The sequence below is a fragment of the Cydia splendana genome, chromosome Z, assembly GCF_910591565.1.
Source record: "Cydia splendana chromosome Z, ilCydSple1.2, whole genome shotgun sequence".
In the NCBI taxonomy this organism is placed as follows: Eukaryota; Metazoa; Arthropoda; class Insecta; order Lepidoptera; family Tortricidae; genus Cydia; species Cydia splendana.
This window is the reverse complement of record NC_085987.1, coordinates 10,986,763-11,006,131: the sequence shown is the minus strand read 5'-3', so window position 1 is coordinate 11,006,131 and position 19,369 is coordinate 10,986,763. Positions and strand designations below refer to the sequence as shown.

General features: G+C 39.5%; 1 protein-coding gene across 1 annotated transcript; it reads left to right on the top strand.

Moving 5' to 3' along the window:
• The first annotated feature begins 1,979 nt into the window (after positions 1–1,979).
• LOC134805214 (AP-3 complex subunit mu-1) lies at positions 1,980–9,592 on the top strand. Its single transcript, XM_063778522.1, has 11 exons — positions 1,980–2,141; positions 2,287–2,374; positions 2,694–2,837; positions 3,407–3,466; positions 3,566–3,687; positions 4,890–5,049; positions 5,512–5,625; positions 6,371–6,560; positions 7,786–7,937; positions 8,870–9,148; positions 9,450–9,592. Exons 1-10 carry the CDS (start codon positions 2,107–2,109, stop codon positions 9,053–9,055), a joined length of 1,251 nt encoding a protein of 416 aa, XP_063634592.1. The 5' UTR covers positions 1,980–2,106; the 3' UTR covers positions 9,056–9,148; positions 9,450–9,592.
• Positions 9,593–19,369: the final 9,777 nt, after the last annotated feature.

Below are 19,369 nucleotides of genomic sequence, written 5' to 3'. Positions count from 1 at the left end.
AAAAAAAAAAAAAAAAAAAAAAAAAAAAAAAAAAAAAGGGTCTTGATATAATGGTCGTTCGGTAGCTAGATCCTAATAAGCCTAAGTATTTTTAGTATACATATAGAAAGCTAGATGACGCTGTTCCAAGTAGGTACCGAGTGGAAATAATTTCCAAGCTATTAAGATTTTGTTTAGGATTGTGTCCCGAGACCAGGACATGAAGTAGAAGTTCTACTTCATGTTCCACTGTAGAACTAGTATGTACATAGTACCTGCATACTAAGTATGACCTATGGGTTTGACAAATGTAGGCGCGAGTTTAAAAGGAAGGTAGGTATATTAAATGTTATTTATTTCTTTTTGATACGAGTATTTATTAGGCCTTCCATAAATTAAGAAGGTATCCTCACGGCGTAATTATCTCTGAAAATATTAAATATCGTTTAAATCTCTTTCCAACGAGTCCAACGACACCTCACAGCAAAGGGCTGAAGCCAAAAAATAATTCTTCCTCACTTGACGTGTGGGGGAGCTAGGTAAGGTACAATATTTATTTCTTTTACAAAGACTCAAAGTTGCTTTTAACGTTTTGGACGCCAATGACCGATATATCCGCACCGCAGGTTCAACGCCAAAGACTGATTAATCGGTCACAGACCACAGAGCAACATAGACCTACGTGCATTTGCATAAAGTTCCCCCCTCGTACCAATATTGATGGTAGTGGTTCGAAAAGTGGAATCTTGAGCGTTGCGGCGGTTTCAAGGCACGAGGGATAAACAACTGTGCTACAGAGTGAAAAACAAAAAAAAAACCACACGTAAGGAAAATACTAACTTCAAAACATTATACATATATTAAATTCAAATGAACGTAGAGTCAGTCCATGAAAAGTCTGCAGCGGATTTGATAGCCCACGCAGTGCGTTATTTTAAACGTCAAACTTCTATGAAATGATGACGTATAAATGAAACTTGCACTGCGTGGGCTATCAAATCCGCTGCAGACTTTTCTTGGTCCGACTCTATTAGGTAATGTGGCGTCTCCTCTAGCTGTCACTTCTACCAGCCAACATGATGAAACAACTCAAAATTTGTATCAGATTACTTTTTTACCGTTAGTTTTTGAAGTATAAAGAGTGCCTTTACGAGCTGGTGTGATTTTTTTCTAGTTTTAATTTTAGAGCTTTGTCGGCGTGATTACAGCTACAGCTATCTACCTGTTTTTATCACTCAGTCAGTGAGCTGAGTGAGCTAAGCCGTGGACGGAAAGGCAGACGGACGTAAAGTTGGACGAAAGTGACAAAACTATACTCTGTCAAGTAATTTCCGTCAGTAGAAAAGAGCGGCAAATTTAAAAAATGTAGGCGCGTAGGGTTCGATTAGTTATCCCATAGAAAATTTGAATATCGCGCCTTTTTCTGATGGTGATCGAAGACTTTAGACTTTACAAAACATAATAAATATAGATGGTCTAGCAAATCTTGTCAGTAGAAAAAGGCGCGAAATTCAAATTTTCTATGAGACGATATCCCTTCGCGCCTACATTTTTTAAATTTGCCGCCTTTTTCTACTGACAAGATCTGCTTGACCAACTTTAATTAATAAGTTGAAAAAAGAAAAGCGAGAAAAGATTTCCTAGTGAGTATTATATTCTTTGATTCAAACAAACAAATAATTTACAAAATTTTACCATTAAGTCTGGAAATTATGGACAAAGCAAAGTATAGACTGGATTCGACGTTAATATAAATGGCTCAAACAACTTAATCGCTCGGCTGAGTATGGGCTGAGGGCCTACCGCGAACCACGTTCGACGTGTTGCCTCTCTGTCGCACTTACGTACAAATTTACAAGTGCGACAGAGGGGCAACACGTCGAACGTGGTTCGCGGTAGGCCCTCTGAGTCTACTGAGGTGTCTTGTAGCTTTAGCCTGTCCAGATGGACGAAAAAAAAAAAAAAAAAAAAAGAGGTGTCTTGTCACTGTCACATTTTGACAGTTACAAATAGGATAAGCTGCCAGCTTGTTAGAATTTTGTTCTGGCGCCGTGATACTTTATTAATTTCTAATACACTAATGTTACGAATAAAGTTGTAGTACATATCTTTTTGTTAAGGATCACGATGATTCATAGTTTATTCATTATTAACCCCTCTGGGTATGTTATTTTATCTTTATTTTGTACTTCATTTAACAAATTAGTTGATCTCCAATCGTATTATAGTTTTTATTGATAATTTATGTTTGATTTATTGTTTTTAACATGCAATATGAAGCCAGACATGTACTTTTTTTATTTCCAGGGATGTTTTCCTTGAAAAGCATTGGCGTAGCGTAATTCCAAGGTCTGTATGCGACTACTATTTGGAAGCTCAACGAGCCTCGCCTAATGTAAGTATAAATAGTCGTTTTGTTTTTAACTTGTACTGCTACAAGTATAATTGTAGCGTCATTAGCATTTTAACTAGTAAACTGTTAGTGAAGGCACTCTTGACAGGTATTCATAGGGTACAGGGGTAGGTATTGGTAGGTACCCTTCCAATTTGACATAAAAATCATAATTAATCTTATTTCAAGACACAGTGGGAATAATATACAATAACTAAGATTCCAATTAATAGGTTACATGTAAGGTACCAATGAATGCTTATCACCCTGTAAGTATTAAAACACTTTGAGATGTATTAGTATTTAGTTGATATGTTTTAAGGATGTGCCTCCGGTTCTGGCGGCGCCCCATCACTACCTTATCTCCATTCAGCGAGGAGGCGTGGCTCTTGTGGCAGTTTGCCAGCAGGAGGTGGCACCGCTCTTTGTCATTGAGTTCCTACACAGGGTTGTAGACACTTTCCAGGTATGCATACACCCCAAGGGCCAATCAAATTGATAATTCAGATAAAGCAGAAAATAACTTTTTCTTTTAACTTTTTAACATTATTACATCTCTGAGGTTATACTAACCACAATTTTATAGTATTAAAATGTACATTTGGCATCAAAGTGATATCCCAAGTGGCCAAATAAATCACAACAGAGCTTTATTTTATGTTAGCAAAGCTATATTGCACTGTATTTGGTCACTTTGGCTGTCCCTCTCTGTTGTTTTAAAATTGATATCACTGCATTCTTTCTGCATTAGGAAACAAATAACGTAAAAAAAAGTAAAAAAAGATAAGAAGATGCCAATATATACAAAAAAATGTCCCTCCAAAATCTAGTCCCAATATATATGTACATACCTATAAGAAGTTTTGTAAGAGAGTACACAAAATCCAATACATATATATTACTGAGACCACACAAATATTTATGTAATAAGCAGGATGATATTTATCACATTAAGTTCTTTTGTTGAAAGTTTGCTACTCTTTGGCTATAACTTATGAAACAGCTGCTTTATTTCATTATGTTGCTCTTTTCCAGGACTATTTTTCTGATTGCACAGAGACTATAATCAAAGAAAATTATGTTGTTGTGTATGAGGTAAGAATGAATAATCTATTTTATTGATTTTAATACAATCAATTAAATATTGTACTTACCTTTTTAATATTTACTTACAATATTTTTTTTATCTTACAGCTTCTTGATGAAATGTTGGATAATGGGTTCCCACTGGCAACTGAAAGCAACATCCTGAAAGAGCTGATCAAGCCACCAAATATTTTGAGGACTATAGCCAATACTGTTACAGGAAAATCCAAGTATGCATCAGTGGTTTTAAATTATACATATACTAGTACTAGTACTAGCTGTTGCCTGCGACTTCGTCCGCGTGGAATTTTATCTTTAACATTTTACATCTTTTCAAGCCCTTTCTCACCACCTTGGGGGATGAATTTTCAAAAATGCATCAATTCGTTTTCATGTTTTTTAATTTAATACTTTTTTTGCAAAGTTTAAAGTTCCTAGCATAAAATAAAATTTGCACCCCGAGACGAACTTTCATCCCCTTTTTAACCCCCTTAGGGGTTGAGTTTCCAAAAACGTTGCAATAACTTTTTTTTGTAATCGGCTATTATGCCTTTCTAAGAAGTTTCAAAGCATTTGTAATGGATTCAAACTTTCAACCCCTTTTTAACCCTGTTAGGGGATGAATTTTACAAAACACTGAAATTACTTTTCCTGTCTTAATCATATCCCCAAATACAAAGATTCCCTCATTCGAAAAAATGTTTGATATCCATACAAACATTCAACACCTTTTTCACCACCTTAGGGGCTGTTATTTCAAAAACGCTGAAATTAGTTTTCTTGTTTTTTAATAATATATCTTTTTACGAAGTTTCAGATTCCTAGCTTAAAATAAAACTTGAACCCCATACAAACTTTCATCCCCTTTTAAATCCCCTTAGGGGTTGATTTTCTTAAAATCGCTTCTTATCTCTTGTACACTTTATAAATGTAATCTGGTGTGCAAATTTCAACTTTCTATCTTTTGTAGTTTCGGCTCTGTGTTGATGAATCAGTCAGTCAGTCAGGACACTTGCATTTTTATATATAGATAGATTATCTACTTTATATTTTATGATAGAATAAAATTCACAAATAAAATAGGATGGTTAGATCTAAATTAGGTTTATATACAAGAACTCTTAGAGTTCAATACCAAGTTGGGACAGAAGAAAAAAAAAGGCTGACTTGACAATGAATCCACCATACTTTATTTAGTTTTTGTTAATCTTAAAATATTTCAATGTGCAAGTGAAGTTTGATTTTATAAAGAACCAAATTTAATTTCATGAGAATCATGAGTGATTTAATGTATTCATAAGAAAGTACATAGTACATATATTATGTGACTTATATAGTCTAGCTTACAGCTAACCAGTTTTATCCTAAGTATCCTAGTAGATTAGTTTGACGACTGGTCTGGCCCAGTGCGTAGTGAAGATAATTTTCACAGCGTCTCCTCGATCCTGCCATCCGGCCAGTTGTCCAACGTGCCGTGGCGTCGGTCGGGCGTCAAGTACGCCAACAACGAGGCTTACTTCGACGTCGTCGAGGAGGTGGACGCCATCATAGACAAGAGTGGCGCCACCGTCTCCGCTGAGATACAGGGCTATGTAAGTGCACGTTTTACACATACAGTTAACACCAAATAGATAGTGACAGCCAAAGTGGCCAAATATATGGCAACACCTTTGCTACCATATAGGAATAGGGATTTGTTGCGATATATTTAGTCAATAAGGCTGCCGCTATCCATTTGATGCTACCTGTACAATGTTTTGGTACTGGCAAGGTTGCTAGAGTATTTCACTGGTGTGTGCTTACTAAATGCTTTTCTTTAGTACACCATTAAATTTTTAAGCCAAGTCTTGAAATACGATCAAAGTAAAAATTTACTTCCTAGCAGGTAAAACTGTTAAAAGAATAGTCTTAGGTAAGCGACATTGAGCTAAAACAAATGTTTTGGGTAGGTAGATAGCTAATTTGGCTACCAAAATGTGCATTGAATGAAATAATGGAAACAAAAAAAAACTTTTGGGATTTTTATTTAAGAAATTCATTGTTTACTATTCCAGATTGACTGCTGCATCAAATTAAGTGGCATGCCCGATTTGACGCTCACTTTCGTAAACCCGCGCCTGTTCGATGATGTCTCGTTTCATCCTTGCGTGAGATTTAAACGATGGGAGGTACGACATTTCAAATATCTGATGTTACTGTTCCTCTTCGTCTATCAAATCTTTACACAATCCCAATCTTCACCAAAGAAAACCTAACTGGAGCAATTTTTCTTCCTGATAATATTTTCTATGCCATAAATCACATTGCATATTTCATAACATTAACAACTGTACAGATTATAATTAAACCTTTTTAGGGTTCCGTACCCAAAGGGTAAAACGGGACCCTATTACTAAGACTCTGCTGTCCGTCCGTCCGTCCGTCCGTCTGTCACCAGGCTGTATCACACTAACCGTGATAGCTAGACAGTTGAAATTTTCACAGATGGTGTATTTCTGTTGCCGCTATTACAACAAATACTAAAAAGTACGGAACCCTCGGTGGGCGAGTCCAACTCGCACTTGTCCGGTTTTTAGATAAGTAGTGTATGTAGTTTTTGAGCTGATTGAATGGATCTTAGGGTGGTATTCCATGTGTCCTGTCCTGTCCTGTCCAATATCTTTGTCCAATCTGTATTGCGTATCACATTGTGCTTAATGAGAGAGTGAGACGCAATGATATTGGACAAAGAAATTGGATCTGACCTTATAAGTAAAAATAATATACATAGATGGTCAAGCAAATCTTGTCAGTAGAAAAGGGCGCGAAATTCAAATTTTCTATGGGACGATATCTTTCGCGCCTACATTTTTCAAATTTGCCGCCTTTTTCTACTGACAAGATCTGCTTGACCAGCTATATTTCTTATTACAGTCTGAAAGAATCTTATCGTTCATCCCTCCGGACGGCAACTTCCGTCTGATGTCGTACCACATCGGGTCCCAGAGTGTGGTGGCCATACCCATATACGTGCGGCACAGCTTGATGCTTCGCTCCAACGGGGACCACGGCCGGCTCGACCTGACCGTCGGACCAAAACAGACGATGGGCAGAACTTTAGAGAGTATGTATATTTAATTGAAGTGTAGGACAATAACTGTAATTTTCAAGGCAAGGGTAACTTGCATCCCTCTTTTACCTACTCCTTTTGTGAGGGAGCGTGCGCACCTAGGCTAGGAGTCGTTATTAATCATATTCGATCTGCACTTCTTTTTTTAAATAAAATTATTTATTTATATTAATTTGGACCAAGACGATGTTAAACACCGAATTCGAAGGACGGGACACACGTTCGAAGTTCTAAAAACATATCAAATATTCAGGTTAACTGACATATTCAAACTGCTAAATAATTAATGTGGCCCATAACTACCAGGCCCCAATTTCACCACGGCTACAATTGTCAGCGACATATGTCGAGCGACAATTGTCAAGCGACAGGTGACATATTACAATTTTATAAAATATTTTCTATAGAAATACTTACAAACATGACAGGCATTTTGCTACAATTGTATGTATTACAATTATGTTGTGAAACAAGAATTATTTTTTCTAGTCGACATATTTGTAGAATTGTCGGTGAATCTTGACAGGAAATGAGTTATATGTCGGAATTTCGTGACAATTGTAGTGTTTCTTGTGACAATTGTCATAAACTTAGCAAGAGAAATATCTGTTTTTTTCCGATATAATAAAGTTTTTTTTAATAATACAATGATGGTGGCAAACAGGAATACGGCCCGCCCGATGGTAAGCGGTAACCGTAGCCCATGGATGCCTGTGACGTCAGCAACAGTGATGTTTTACAATTGTCGCACCTGTCACCGTGGTGAAATTGGGGCCAGGCGGATGACACAGTCGCACACGTAGTTAATATAAAGTTTACATGTTCTTAGGTTTCCTTGCTTTTACATATAACATTTTTATGGAACTACTCTTTGTACACATGTAATGCACGTTCATTTGTAAAAGAAAATTCTGTTTGTTATCCTTTGATAAAAAATAAAAATAAAAAATAGGAATGCAAGAGATCTAGAATCGTATTCGCTTCACGCAAATACGGCAAAATGAGTAATAAATATCTACAAGTACAAACCAGATAATACCAAAATAATATATTTTTTCTTTTCTTGTACATTAAGCTGCAGTGGTAACTAACCCCCCTACATAGGGACTTGTTTACAGGGAGACAGTTAAGTACCTCCGCAGCTTACTGCACGTACTCTCTGTAGGTAGTTTTCAAAAAATATTCTAGCATTTTCTTATTAGTTGTTTGTAAATTTCAGATGTGGCATTAGAAATCTGCATGCCGAAGTGTGTTCTGAACTGCTCGCTGACCGCAAACCAGGGCAAGTACTCGTACGACCCGGTCAGCAAGGTGCTGCTGTGGGACATCGGACGTATAGAGCTACCGAAGTTGCCTAATATTAGAGGAACTGTGAGTAACAACTACAACTAACGCTGCCTATAATAGTTATTTGTTTTACAAGGGGGCAAAGTTGTTGTTTAACCGCTCGTGCTAATATTGATACCCGAGCAAGCGAAAGATTCCAAAATTGAACCACGAGCGTAGCGAGTGGTTCGAAAAATGGAATCTTGAGCGTTGCGAGGGTTTCAAAGCACGAGCGGTTAAACAAAATTTGCCCCCGAGTGAAACACAAAATTTTTCACCACACCAACCCGAAGCAAATATTAAATGTAAAATATCAAACAAAATCAATCTAAATCAAATCCAAATGAATGTTATTAAATATTTATCAGCCTAAATCATCATTTAAAAGTCAATTCTACCAGCAAACATAACAAAACATCTCAAAACTTGCATTTGATTACTTTGCCTCACATGTGAATAAAATGCAACTTTGCTATCAGTTTTTGAAGTGCAAAGTAAGCCTTTCCGAGCTGGTGTGGTGAAAATAAATGGACCTATCAGTCATTATTGATGCGGCATACTTATACGTTTAGATATGTTTCCGACAGGATTTGCTTTGTATTTTCAATAGGGAATATTATGCGAAACTCTGCGTAGGGGACGCCACTACCACAATCCATCACAATTGGAGGCTCTACCGCGAAACAATAATATCAAAATTACGTTATCTAAACTCTCTATCACTCTTGCATATTCGAGCGATAAAGAGGCAGATAACTAAATTTCGATTTACGCGTTTCCAAGTAGGCCCTTTGTAAACAAACCGCCTTGATGCATCAATGTCATATTGGTTTACGATAGGCGCTAGTGCTGCACTTTGGCGGCAGAACATTGCAGTAATACCTTCTATTGTGTTGCCGGTTCTTTTTTTAATCAAGTTTCAACTGTAACGTAACTCCGCCCCGATACTATTTATTAACCATCTGTTTTTGTATCAGGTATCAGTAGCGTCAGGCGCGGACACGACAGGCGCGACGCCCAGCGTGAACGTTCACTTCACGATACCCCAGCTGGCCGTGTCCGGGCTGCGCGTCTCGCGGCTCGACATGTACGGCGCCAAGTACAAGCCGTTCAAGGGCGTCAAGTATGTCACTAAGGCGGGCAAGTTCCACGTGCGCATGTGATGCGAACCCAACCCGGACCTGGCGTGGCTCTTCCTCAGGTTGCTGTGACCCGACTAAACGAATATGAACCTACAAGTATCCTTTATATCAGCGGTCGGCAACCCTTTAGCAGCCAAGGGCCACATAGTAGTTAACGAAGTTGACGCGGGCCGCACTTTGGTAATATTTGTGACTTTGACGTTTGTCAATAATACCCACATACAAAATAGCCAGGGAGGCTCGCGGGCCGCAAGCGAGAGGTTCGCGGGCCGCATGCGGCCCGCGGGCCGCTTGTTGCCGACCGCTGCTTTATATGTCTCGCTTAACTTCAAACTCGGGTAAATCCATTCGACCCTCTCAGCAAATATCTGACACATGGATTTACCCGAGTTTAGAGTTAAGCGACATATACAAGTCGAGCAATTGAAGCCGTTCATTAGCGTCAAGTACATCAGGGTGGCAAGTTCAAAGTGCGCATGTGATGCCAACCCAACCCGGACCCGGCATGGCTCCTAAATATAATTTCTAAGCGTGATATGTATGAACCGAAACTGCAAGTCTCCTGTATATACCAGCCGGTCAGTATAAACTAAAATAATTAAATAATAGGGGGCGCATACGTTCGAAGGCTGGCATGTACGACGTCAGCAATTGATTTGAGGCGATCTTAGTGAATTTTCCTTAATATTTAAGGCCTTATCACTACTACTAAACCAGAGGTTTTTGCCAATATGACAATCGTCGATAGAAAACTACAATAGGTAATGAATGGATAAATGCACGTGACTTTTCATTCCGATACATTTTTTTTTTCGGTTGGCGTTTGTCGATGTACGAATGTCATCTTGGTCAGGTCCCAAGCGGCGCTACCTTTTAGGCCTAACGCGCACTGCGATTTTAATTTTTGCGACACGATTTTAGAATCGCGCTGTAATATATCGCAGAAAATTCACTGCGCGCACTGCGATGAAAAAGTCGACGATTTGTTCATTCTCGGCATGGATTACGTACCAGTCGCTTGTCGTGAAACGTGTCTTCAATATGCAATCGCTGTATGACTGAGTATTTATACCACAAAGGTGATCTCCTTCTATTTCCATAATTAAACGGTCAATATCTAGTCTCATCTTGTGACTCAATTGGAGAAGCAGGTTCCAACATGTTGACGCTTGGAGAGCGAAATGCCGACTTAGGTCCGGGGTGCGATTTTATTATCGCAGTGCGCGCGGGGCCATACAACTCCGTATGCTGCAATTCACTTTGCGACAATCGCGTCGCTAGCAGTCGCGGAAAAATGTGACAAATCACATTTTTTTTAAATCGCTGCGATTGTTTTTACGCATATGCGCGTATTGACATATAAACACATACGTTGCATTTCTGCGTCAAAATAATCGCACGACAAAAAATCGTAGTGCGCGCTAGGCCTTAAGCATGACAATTTTTGAGCTGTAATATCCTCACACTAAAAAGGTTAAATCAAGAAGAATACTAGCCAAATTTGTTCCTCTTAGCGAAGACAATTTATCTTCCTTAATTGCCTTCAAATTGCCTGTAAAATAGTTTACTGCCTTATCTTATGCACCTCATCATTATGTACCTACTCATGTACAGTCAGCGTCGTATACATAGTAGGTAGCATCCAAAGTATTCAAATAGTTCGGTACGCCATACAAATAATATGGTGTACCGAACTATTTTAATACTTTGGATGCTACCTACTATAAGACGCTGACTGTACTAGAAAGAAGAAGAAAGAAAGAAAGAAAATACATTTATTTACGTCAACCAATCATTAAATTATAAATTTTACATAGGCACACACATAGACGTTAAATAGGACCCCACTCAGCGTAATGCTACGACGGTAAGCCGTAGCGCTGATTTTCGGTGGGGACCTAACTTATCACTAACTTAAAACTAATAAGGAGATAAATTAACAACACTTAAATTGACAACATATACAGGAAAAAATAAATATAACTATAACTAAAAGTGATAATGCATTATGTACATCATTATGTATTTAGGGATGTTGTAACCTGTAGTCTAGGAAATAAAAAAAAAACCGGCCAAGTGCGAGTCGGACTCGCACACGAAGGGTTCCGTACCATTATCTATAAAAACGGTCACCCATCCAAGTACTGACCCCGCCCGACGTTGCTTAACTTCGGTCAAAAATCACGTTTGTTGTATGGGAGCCAGGGAGCCATTTAAATCTTTATTTTATTCTGTTTTTAGTATTTGTTGTTATAGCGGCAACAGAATTACATCATCTGTGAAAATTTCAACTGTCTAGCTATCACGGTTCGTGAGATACAGCCTGGTGACAGACGGACGGACGGACGGACAGCGGAGTCTTAGTAATAGGGTCCCGTTTTACCCTTTGGGTACGGAACCCTAAAAATACACATGTATTCATATTTGTGACCAAACATGTATTCTTCCGTCATTCGTATTTTGGAGGTCCTACTACTGGTTGTCAGTATAGGTGGTTATCAGGTTGAGAGGGCCTTTGTTATTCTTATTAATATGTTATGTTTCGCTTTGGCTTGGCTAGTAAAGGTCTATTCGTCTGCTTATCGCCCATTCATCTAAGTACATACATATGGACATGCCATGACGGCAGTCTCTTATTAATAGGCGTCATGCGTTTAGATATGGAGTTTAGATATACTCGTAGTTATAATTAGTGACACCATTCCTGCACGGGGCGGGTCGACGATGTCCAACGTGTTTCGTGAAATTGTAAGGTAAAAAATATGATATAACTTATAACCGCGTTAACAGTATAGCGGTGCATTTAACATAAAACGGAATTTATGAATTTGCCCTAGTAAGGCTCTGTAAAAGTGAAGTACCTAAGTAATAAACAAATTTAGCGTTAATCCACATTGAAATAATAACGATCTGCACTAATAGGTAAATATAATAAATGCGAACGTACTTAGAGTCCCTACGCTCATGCGCGTATCGACGGGAGACCAATAAGACCTTAGTCTGAAACGGAACACGGTCTTTCGCGGAACGGAATACTTATAATTAGGAAAATATTATGTATATGTCGTAGGCCGACATATAAACCGTGACGGCGATTGGGGCTCCATTTTGTAAAAAGGCTGTTATTTAAAGCCACAACCCATACGATGGTTAGTCAGATGTAAAAATATTGACGTTAAAGATCATATAAATATCATTCTACCGACTGTATGTTACTGAAATAAAATAGAGGTTAATCTTATCTATTAATACGCTCAAATTATCTATTTTGAGCGTATTAATAGAAATAATTTTACATCTGATAATAAATGTATTAGTCAAGTAAGTTACGTGGGTAAGTTCATTTATAATTCAAAGGTGCGCCTCACTCTTGGTCTTCTCTACTGATTTGAGTAATTTTTAATTATTCATAAACGTCTGTTAGATCTAACATGTGGTCGATAATCATCCGTCATTTTGACATTTTGTATTTGTTAGAGACACCATTTTAGGATACGAGTAAGGGCGAGCGAGTGATTTTGACTTTCATTGATAGATATCCCTATTTAAATTATATGTAGATGGAAAGTATCCCTATTTAAATTATATGTAGATGGAAAGTATAAATATGCAATTTTCATGTACTTGTTGATTGTTATAGTTTTATTTAATTTAGATCAACATATTATGTAATTATAAGGTGAATGTTATACAAAATATCCGAATGTAGTATTCTACAAAAAACTTAATGTCAACTTTTTACACTAGGCTAGATATATATCTGCATATGGATTTGTCGTTGTCGCCCTACCTGGCACTGCTTGTATAGTCTGTAATAGATTTGAAGGCCAATGATGATGATGGATTTTGTAGGCCGAATGATTTGTATTCTTTCGTTTTCAATAAGTATATAAATTGCTAATTATAACGGTTTTATAACTTAACTCTCGTTTTACTTTACCCCTCGGAGTAAATATCTATGGAGTAGAGACGCGCACTAATTTCTATCTGAAAAATTCTGTCGTTTTTGGCGCGGGGGACGAGGTAACGCACACAAATAATGTTAACACTAATGCATTTTTAGCATGCGTCGCTACACACGCACACGACAAAATTATCAAACACTAGCAAAAACTATATTCACACAAGTACAAGAACAAACACAGACAACCCTGTCCGTGAACGAGATGACGTCAGTTCTAAGTAAACCTAGATAGTGCGAGGGACGCGCCGATAATATTGTCGATAAAATTGTCAATGAATTTTAATTTCTGATTTTATCAATTATAATAATAATACAATATCAAGTCTTTGTACCAGCATTTTACTAACTTTGAATTTTTGTATTGTTTAGATGTTATTTCTAATAGTTTGTCAATTTCTTTAAGGCGAATCTTGCAAGCTGATATAGAATGATTTTTTATTATCAGTTCATTAGTTAATATTTTACATGTTGGTTTACTTCTGAAAGCAATGCAATATACTATCGAGCATGCAGATCTGATGACAGAGATGGAACGCGGCCATAGGATGTCATTTAAGGGATATTGAGTAGGGGATAATTAGTATATATATCGGCGGTAGATCGTAAAATCGGGCATATCGAGATATTCCTAGGCATATCATGAAACTCCGCCATTTAATAATCTGCCTTTTGCATTTTTTGCCACTGCTAGTGCTGCATTCTATGTGGCATTTGGAGCAGAATGCGTAGGTGCTAGGAAGGTACTAAAATCATACGCTACCCAAACACGTACTATAAGTAGGCTGTCAAGCCATTTCAATGGTTATCATTTGCTAAAATGTAGGACATCCTACTTATTCGATATGCCTAAATGTTGAGGTTTGCACGGTATGGCTGGTGGTCACTAGTCAGATCATGACATGCCGGCGTTTCATGATCTGCTTAGGAATATCACACCTTGAAGTTAGCACGATATGGCTGGTGGTCACTAGGCAGATCATCATCTGCCTAGGAATATCACTCCTTGAGGTTTGTACGATATGGCTGGTGTTCGCTAGGCATCATGACCATCTGTATATTATTCATTTTGTTTATATCGATTTTACCGATATTGGTTTTTATGGTGTCCCATCACTAATATTGGTACGGTGATACCAGAGTAATAAATTAAAAGTGCCTATTTATGGAAAGTGACAGCCGTAAATACCTTAAATTAATAAAATATTTGACATGTTAAATAAAAATATATAGCTGGTCAAGCAAATCTTGTCAGTAAAAAAGGCGCGAAATTCAAATTTTCTATGGGACGATATCCCTTCCCGCCTACATTTTTCAAATTTGCCGCCTTTTTCTACTGACAAGATCTGCTTGACCAGCTATATGTAGAAACTAAAGGAAAATTTAATTTTCAAAAAAGAGTCTATCGGTAATTTTACGTTATTTAGGGGTTGTGCACAAATCACGCGAGATGTTTTCGACTACTTTTTGATCCCCCGTCCCCCTTTTCTTTATTCTTATAGATCTATTTATTTGATTAAATAGATTAGGTTGATATGAAACTAAGGTGTTATATAAAAATAATGTGTTACATAAATTATAATTGTGACGTCCCACGGGTAAAGGTACCTTATGGGGGTTGGCGATTACGCTATTATTAACGCCGCTCCAATATTATTGCGGCGCCATGCGACGTAAGCGCCGGCCGCCATAAGGTACCTTTTTCCATGGAACGTCATATATAACAAAAAGCAACGCAAATAGGGCATATTACTGCAATGTTCTGCCGCCAGAGTGTAGCACTAAGCTAGCTAGTAAATTTTCTCTTTTCTCTTTATCGCTCAAATATGCAATAGTGATAGAGAGGTTAGATAACGAAATTTAAATTTTCTTGTTCCGCGGCGGACCCCCAGATTGTGATGGATTGTGGTAGTCGCGCCCCCTACGCAGAGTTTCGCATAATATTTCCTATTAGAAATTCTACTCGTACCTAATTAATATTTAGAAAGTCTTCTTTAGAATTACCCTAAATTAGATCTAATATCATATCACTGGTATCACTGTCAGATTGACAATGTTTTTTAGTTATTTGCAAAGTGAATGCACTATATGATAATATTTAGATGTAATAGTACTTACATATGATAAGAAACGTGTTCTTTTTGTAGACTAGACGTTTCCGATCTCATTTTGCACGAGAAAACGCTGCAATTCGGCATTTTCGGCTCCTATCATTCCGCTTAGACTGACGTTTGCTGAATGGCGTGTGACGTGTGCTTCTTTCATGCCTCCCGAAGGGAGGCATGAGATGCCTTCCCATCCCTTTTGGGGATTTTTGGCGGTTTCAAATCGCCGCCCGTAACTACGGGCGGGTCTTTTCAGTGCCCTTATTCTAAGGGCTGTGGCTTTCTGCGCCATGGCTAGCCGTGATGGCCTGTCATGGCTTTAGTTACTTCTTTATAGCCTTTCAGCGGCTTTGTGGCTGTGGGGCCTCGTAGCTGCTGCGGGCTGACTCCTTCTGCTTCTTGAGCCGGTGTCCCAGGGGGGGAGCTGGCGCTGTCGGCGGCTGTCCGGAGGGCGTGCGTGGAGCGGCGCAGTGCCCGCTGAGTGGCATCTTCTTCTTCTCCTTCTGGCACCCGCGCCCTGGGGGCGCTGGCGCTGACGGCGGTTGTCCGGGGGGCGTGCGTGGAGCGGCGCGATGCCCGCTGAGTGGCATCTTTTTCTTCTCCTTCTGGCACCCGCGCCCTGGGGGCGCTGGCGCTGACGGCGGTTGTCCGGAGGGCGTGCGTGGAGCGGCGCGATGCCCAGTGGGTGGCAGAGACGCGAGTGTGCGGCGCGCTCGGTCGTCTTGTTCGGGCGCAGCTGTGGTGCTGCGACGGTTGCGTGGGTGGGGCCGGTGTCCGCGAGAGCAGGTGCTGGCGCGGGAACCGGGGGTGCTGGTACAGAGGTTCCCAGCTTGGGGGCCTCTGTGTGTCCGGCGTCGTTGTTGTGGTGGTGGGGGCCCTTAGAAGGGCCTTTGTGGGGCTGCGGGGCGACTCCGGGGCTGGCACGGAGTTGCTGGTCCTTGGGCGGCGGGATGTTGTTGTCGTCATCATCATCATCATCATCCTCTTCGCAGTCGGGCGGGCTGCGCTCCGGTCCCTCCTCGACTGCCGAAGGTCGAAGAGTGGTCGGGCGCTCGTCCAGGTGGCGCTGTGGTTTGGTTTCTTCCAGGGACGGCTCCACTATCCCAGGGGTGAGCGCCGGGGGGTATACCTCCATGTGCGGAGGTATATGACCGACTCTCTCCGGGCCGGCGACCCTGGATCGGTCACGATCGAGGTGCCCGCGAGGGGAAAGTCGGTCTGGGGCTACCCGCGGGAGGGGGGTCGGTGCGTGGGGGCGTCCAAGGGCTTCGATGAGTCCGTCGAAGTCGAAGTGCCACGGCTTTGTGGGGCCGCGGGCGGGTTCGGGAGTCCTGGTGTCGACGGGTACTTTGAAAAACTCGCGTTTCAAACTACCCACCCTATCCGAGGGGACCGGGGGGGTCGCGAGTTTTTCTGTTGTGGCTGCGGGTGGATTGTAAAATCCGTTTTCTTGTCTACCCACCCGCCCCGGAGGGACGGGGGGGGACTTCGGTGGCTTCTTGTCCATATGTGCGGGACCTGCGCGACGCGTCACCGTCGGACGACCCTGTTAGACAGGGCGACCATCGGTGGATGGGTTCTGGGTGCAGCTGGGCTTCTGCTCCGGCGGGGCCGGGCGCGTACCGGCTTCAATTTTCGCAGAAAATCGTTGTCCGGATAAGCTGGTGCTGGTGAGGTGCGTCCGTGCGAGGTGCCAGTGGCTCTCCGACGTGTGACGTGTGGCAACTAGTTTTATATAACCTCCTTGACCGGCGGCCGCGATCTTTTTGCAGAGGGGAACGCCTGTTAATGGTCGCTCCATAGATATTTACTCCGAGCTTTACCCTCATAACAAAAATAGGGTTTTGGTCCGTTCCCCCGTTCCAAAGACATATGTAACTTCGTATAAGACGAATAAAGTCTAAGGAATAAACGTGCCTCGGAATTCAAGTAAAAGTCATTCTCGAATAGATGCCGCACACACCTTTAGCCTATCCTCGGCTAGATGGCGTGACGACACCGTTTCATATTTAACAATTTTAACACATAGATATCAGTGAATGAACACGGATCAAAATTATATAAAAATAATAAAATCATTTATCCATATACATATATACATTTTTTGATAACTTTATACGTTTTCATTTTGAGTTTTAGTCGTGTGTCGATAGATGGCAGTAAATTTACAGTGACTACAAAATTTACAAGGACAGGACCCCTCTATACTATCTATTCTTTTTGCCCGTTCTGACGATCAATTGATACTAGTCTCCGACCGAAACATGTTTTTTTTGCCGAATCCGAAACCGAAACGGAAGGTTCGGCTTTGGCCCCAGTTTCGGCCGAAACCGAAACCGAAACCGAACCTTTTGTGGACTAGTGAAAATCGTTGAAAATATGTCACAAAACCGCTTTTTAGCGGAGAGGCCAATTCGTAGAAATTACTTTATTTACGTTTTTCGTAGGACCGAAAAGGTTAGGTTAAAGGTATACCGGGTTGGACTAAGGGGGTGCAGTACTTAGAATAAATTTCATCAGAGTGATGTTATTATGACACCTATTATTCATGATTTTATCCTAGAGAATACGCTAAAATAAACATCAGCAAGCACCATTTTTGATTAGTCTGTTCGGAAAGAGAAGAGTCGTGGAATGTATTGGGCCCCATACATTCCACGACTCTTCTCTTTCCGCACAGACTCTATAGAGAAAAGTTATTCCTACAAAACATGCTTATTTTAGCGTATTCTCTACAATAACACAATAAAAAATAGATATTATAATGACACAACATTCATCGAAATTTTTACTGTCCTAGATTTTTCCCAACTTTCGGGTCAAATATCTTGGCCATTTTCGATTTTAGAGAAAAGTCTTTCCTACAAAACATGCTTATTTTAGCGTTTTGATTGAATTTTTCTAAGTCTTTTACGATTCCTATATATTTTGCACTTTTAGTCAAAAAAAAATCTGTCTTTTTTTTGCACTCCCTTTGCTTTAGGCCGACCGAAAACATCCAAAAATTACACAATGCAGAGTTGATTTTGAACTGCTCTACATTGAGAACTACTGAATGGATTATTTTAAAACATATACCAAGTGAAGTGACTGTGAATATCCTCTATATAATGTTCAAAAATAATTAGCCAGAAATATTAAAAAATAAGAGAAATAGGTACATCAGTTTGAATAACAGTATAATTTACTGATATGGGAAACTTCTTAAATACATTTTTTTTACTGAAAACATACCATGTGAGGTATTAAATGAAAGCGATTTATGAGTAAATTACAAATATATAACATACTATACCATTTCCACTATTTGGGCGTTTAAATATATTTGTAATCAGCTGACAAAGCCCTTTCTTTTCATATGTTAAAAAAAAAAGTATTTAGTAGTCTACTGTAACAGTTTATACTGTTATTCAACTTGATGTACTTTTCTTATTTTTGGATATATTTATTAATTATTTTTAGACATAGTATAGTATAGTATTCACAGTATTTTTTTATAAAATTTGGACTAAACCATTCAGCCATTTTCAATATAGAGCAGTTCAAATTCAACTCTGGATTGTCAAATTTTTGAAAGTTTTCTAATAATTTGTTAGACCAAGTGGTGAACATGTTAGACTATGTTATATATTTGTAACCTACTCACTAAGCCATTTCATTTGGTACCCCACATGGTATGTTTAAAAGAAAAAAGTTTACAACTTTGTAGTGCTGACTTTATGACGTCATATAAACTCATTCCACCACTTTATTTAGCGACAACATGCATTTTGATAATCAGTAGACCATGCTGATTCCAACAATACCACTTGTCGTTATAAACCTTTTTAGTCCTACGAAAGTTGCTATTCTTCAACTTGGCCACTCCACTTAACTAGTTAACACATTAAGACTGCGTCGCCCGTCCAGTGGCGCCTTGATTAGGGGAATTGTGTTTTATAATAAACCAATTAATTCAGTCAATCAGTATATTAATATTGATGTCCTACTTGTTCTCCAACTTTTCATCTTTGTCACATGTTTAGTTTCATAGTACGAAGTACCATTTCGTAAGTTTCGGCCCGGCCGAAAGGTTCGGCCGTTTTTTGGCCGAAACCGAAACTACAGCCGAAACATGATTTTTTGGCCGAAACTGGCTGAAACCGAACCTTCGGTCGGACACTAATTGATACCTAGCCTAAACTTAATCTAATTAGGTGCAAGAGAAAACTCAATCACACGTATGCAGATACCGTGAGATACTGTAGGTACTTTGCCTTTCACTGATCA

Bases quoted from the DNA above. Each gene is read 5' to 3' on its own strand.
- LOC134805214 (XM_063778522.1), top strand. From the start codon at position 2,107: ATGATTCATAGTTTATTCATTATTAACCCCTCTGG. The intron at 3,688-4,889 runs GTATGCATCAGT...TAATTTTCACAG, and splicing joins ACTGTTACAGGAAAATCCAA to CGTCTCCTCGATCCTGCCAT. The intron at 5,626-6,370 runs GTACGACATTTC...TTCTTATTACAG, and splicing joins TGAGATTTAAACGATGGGAG to TCTGAAAGAATCTTATCGTT.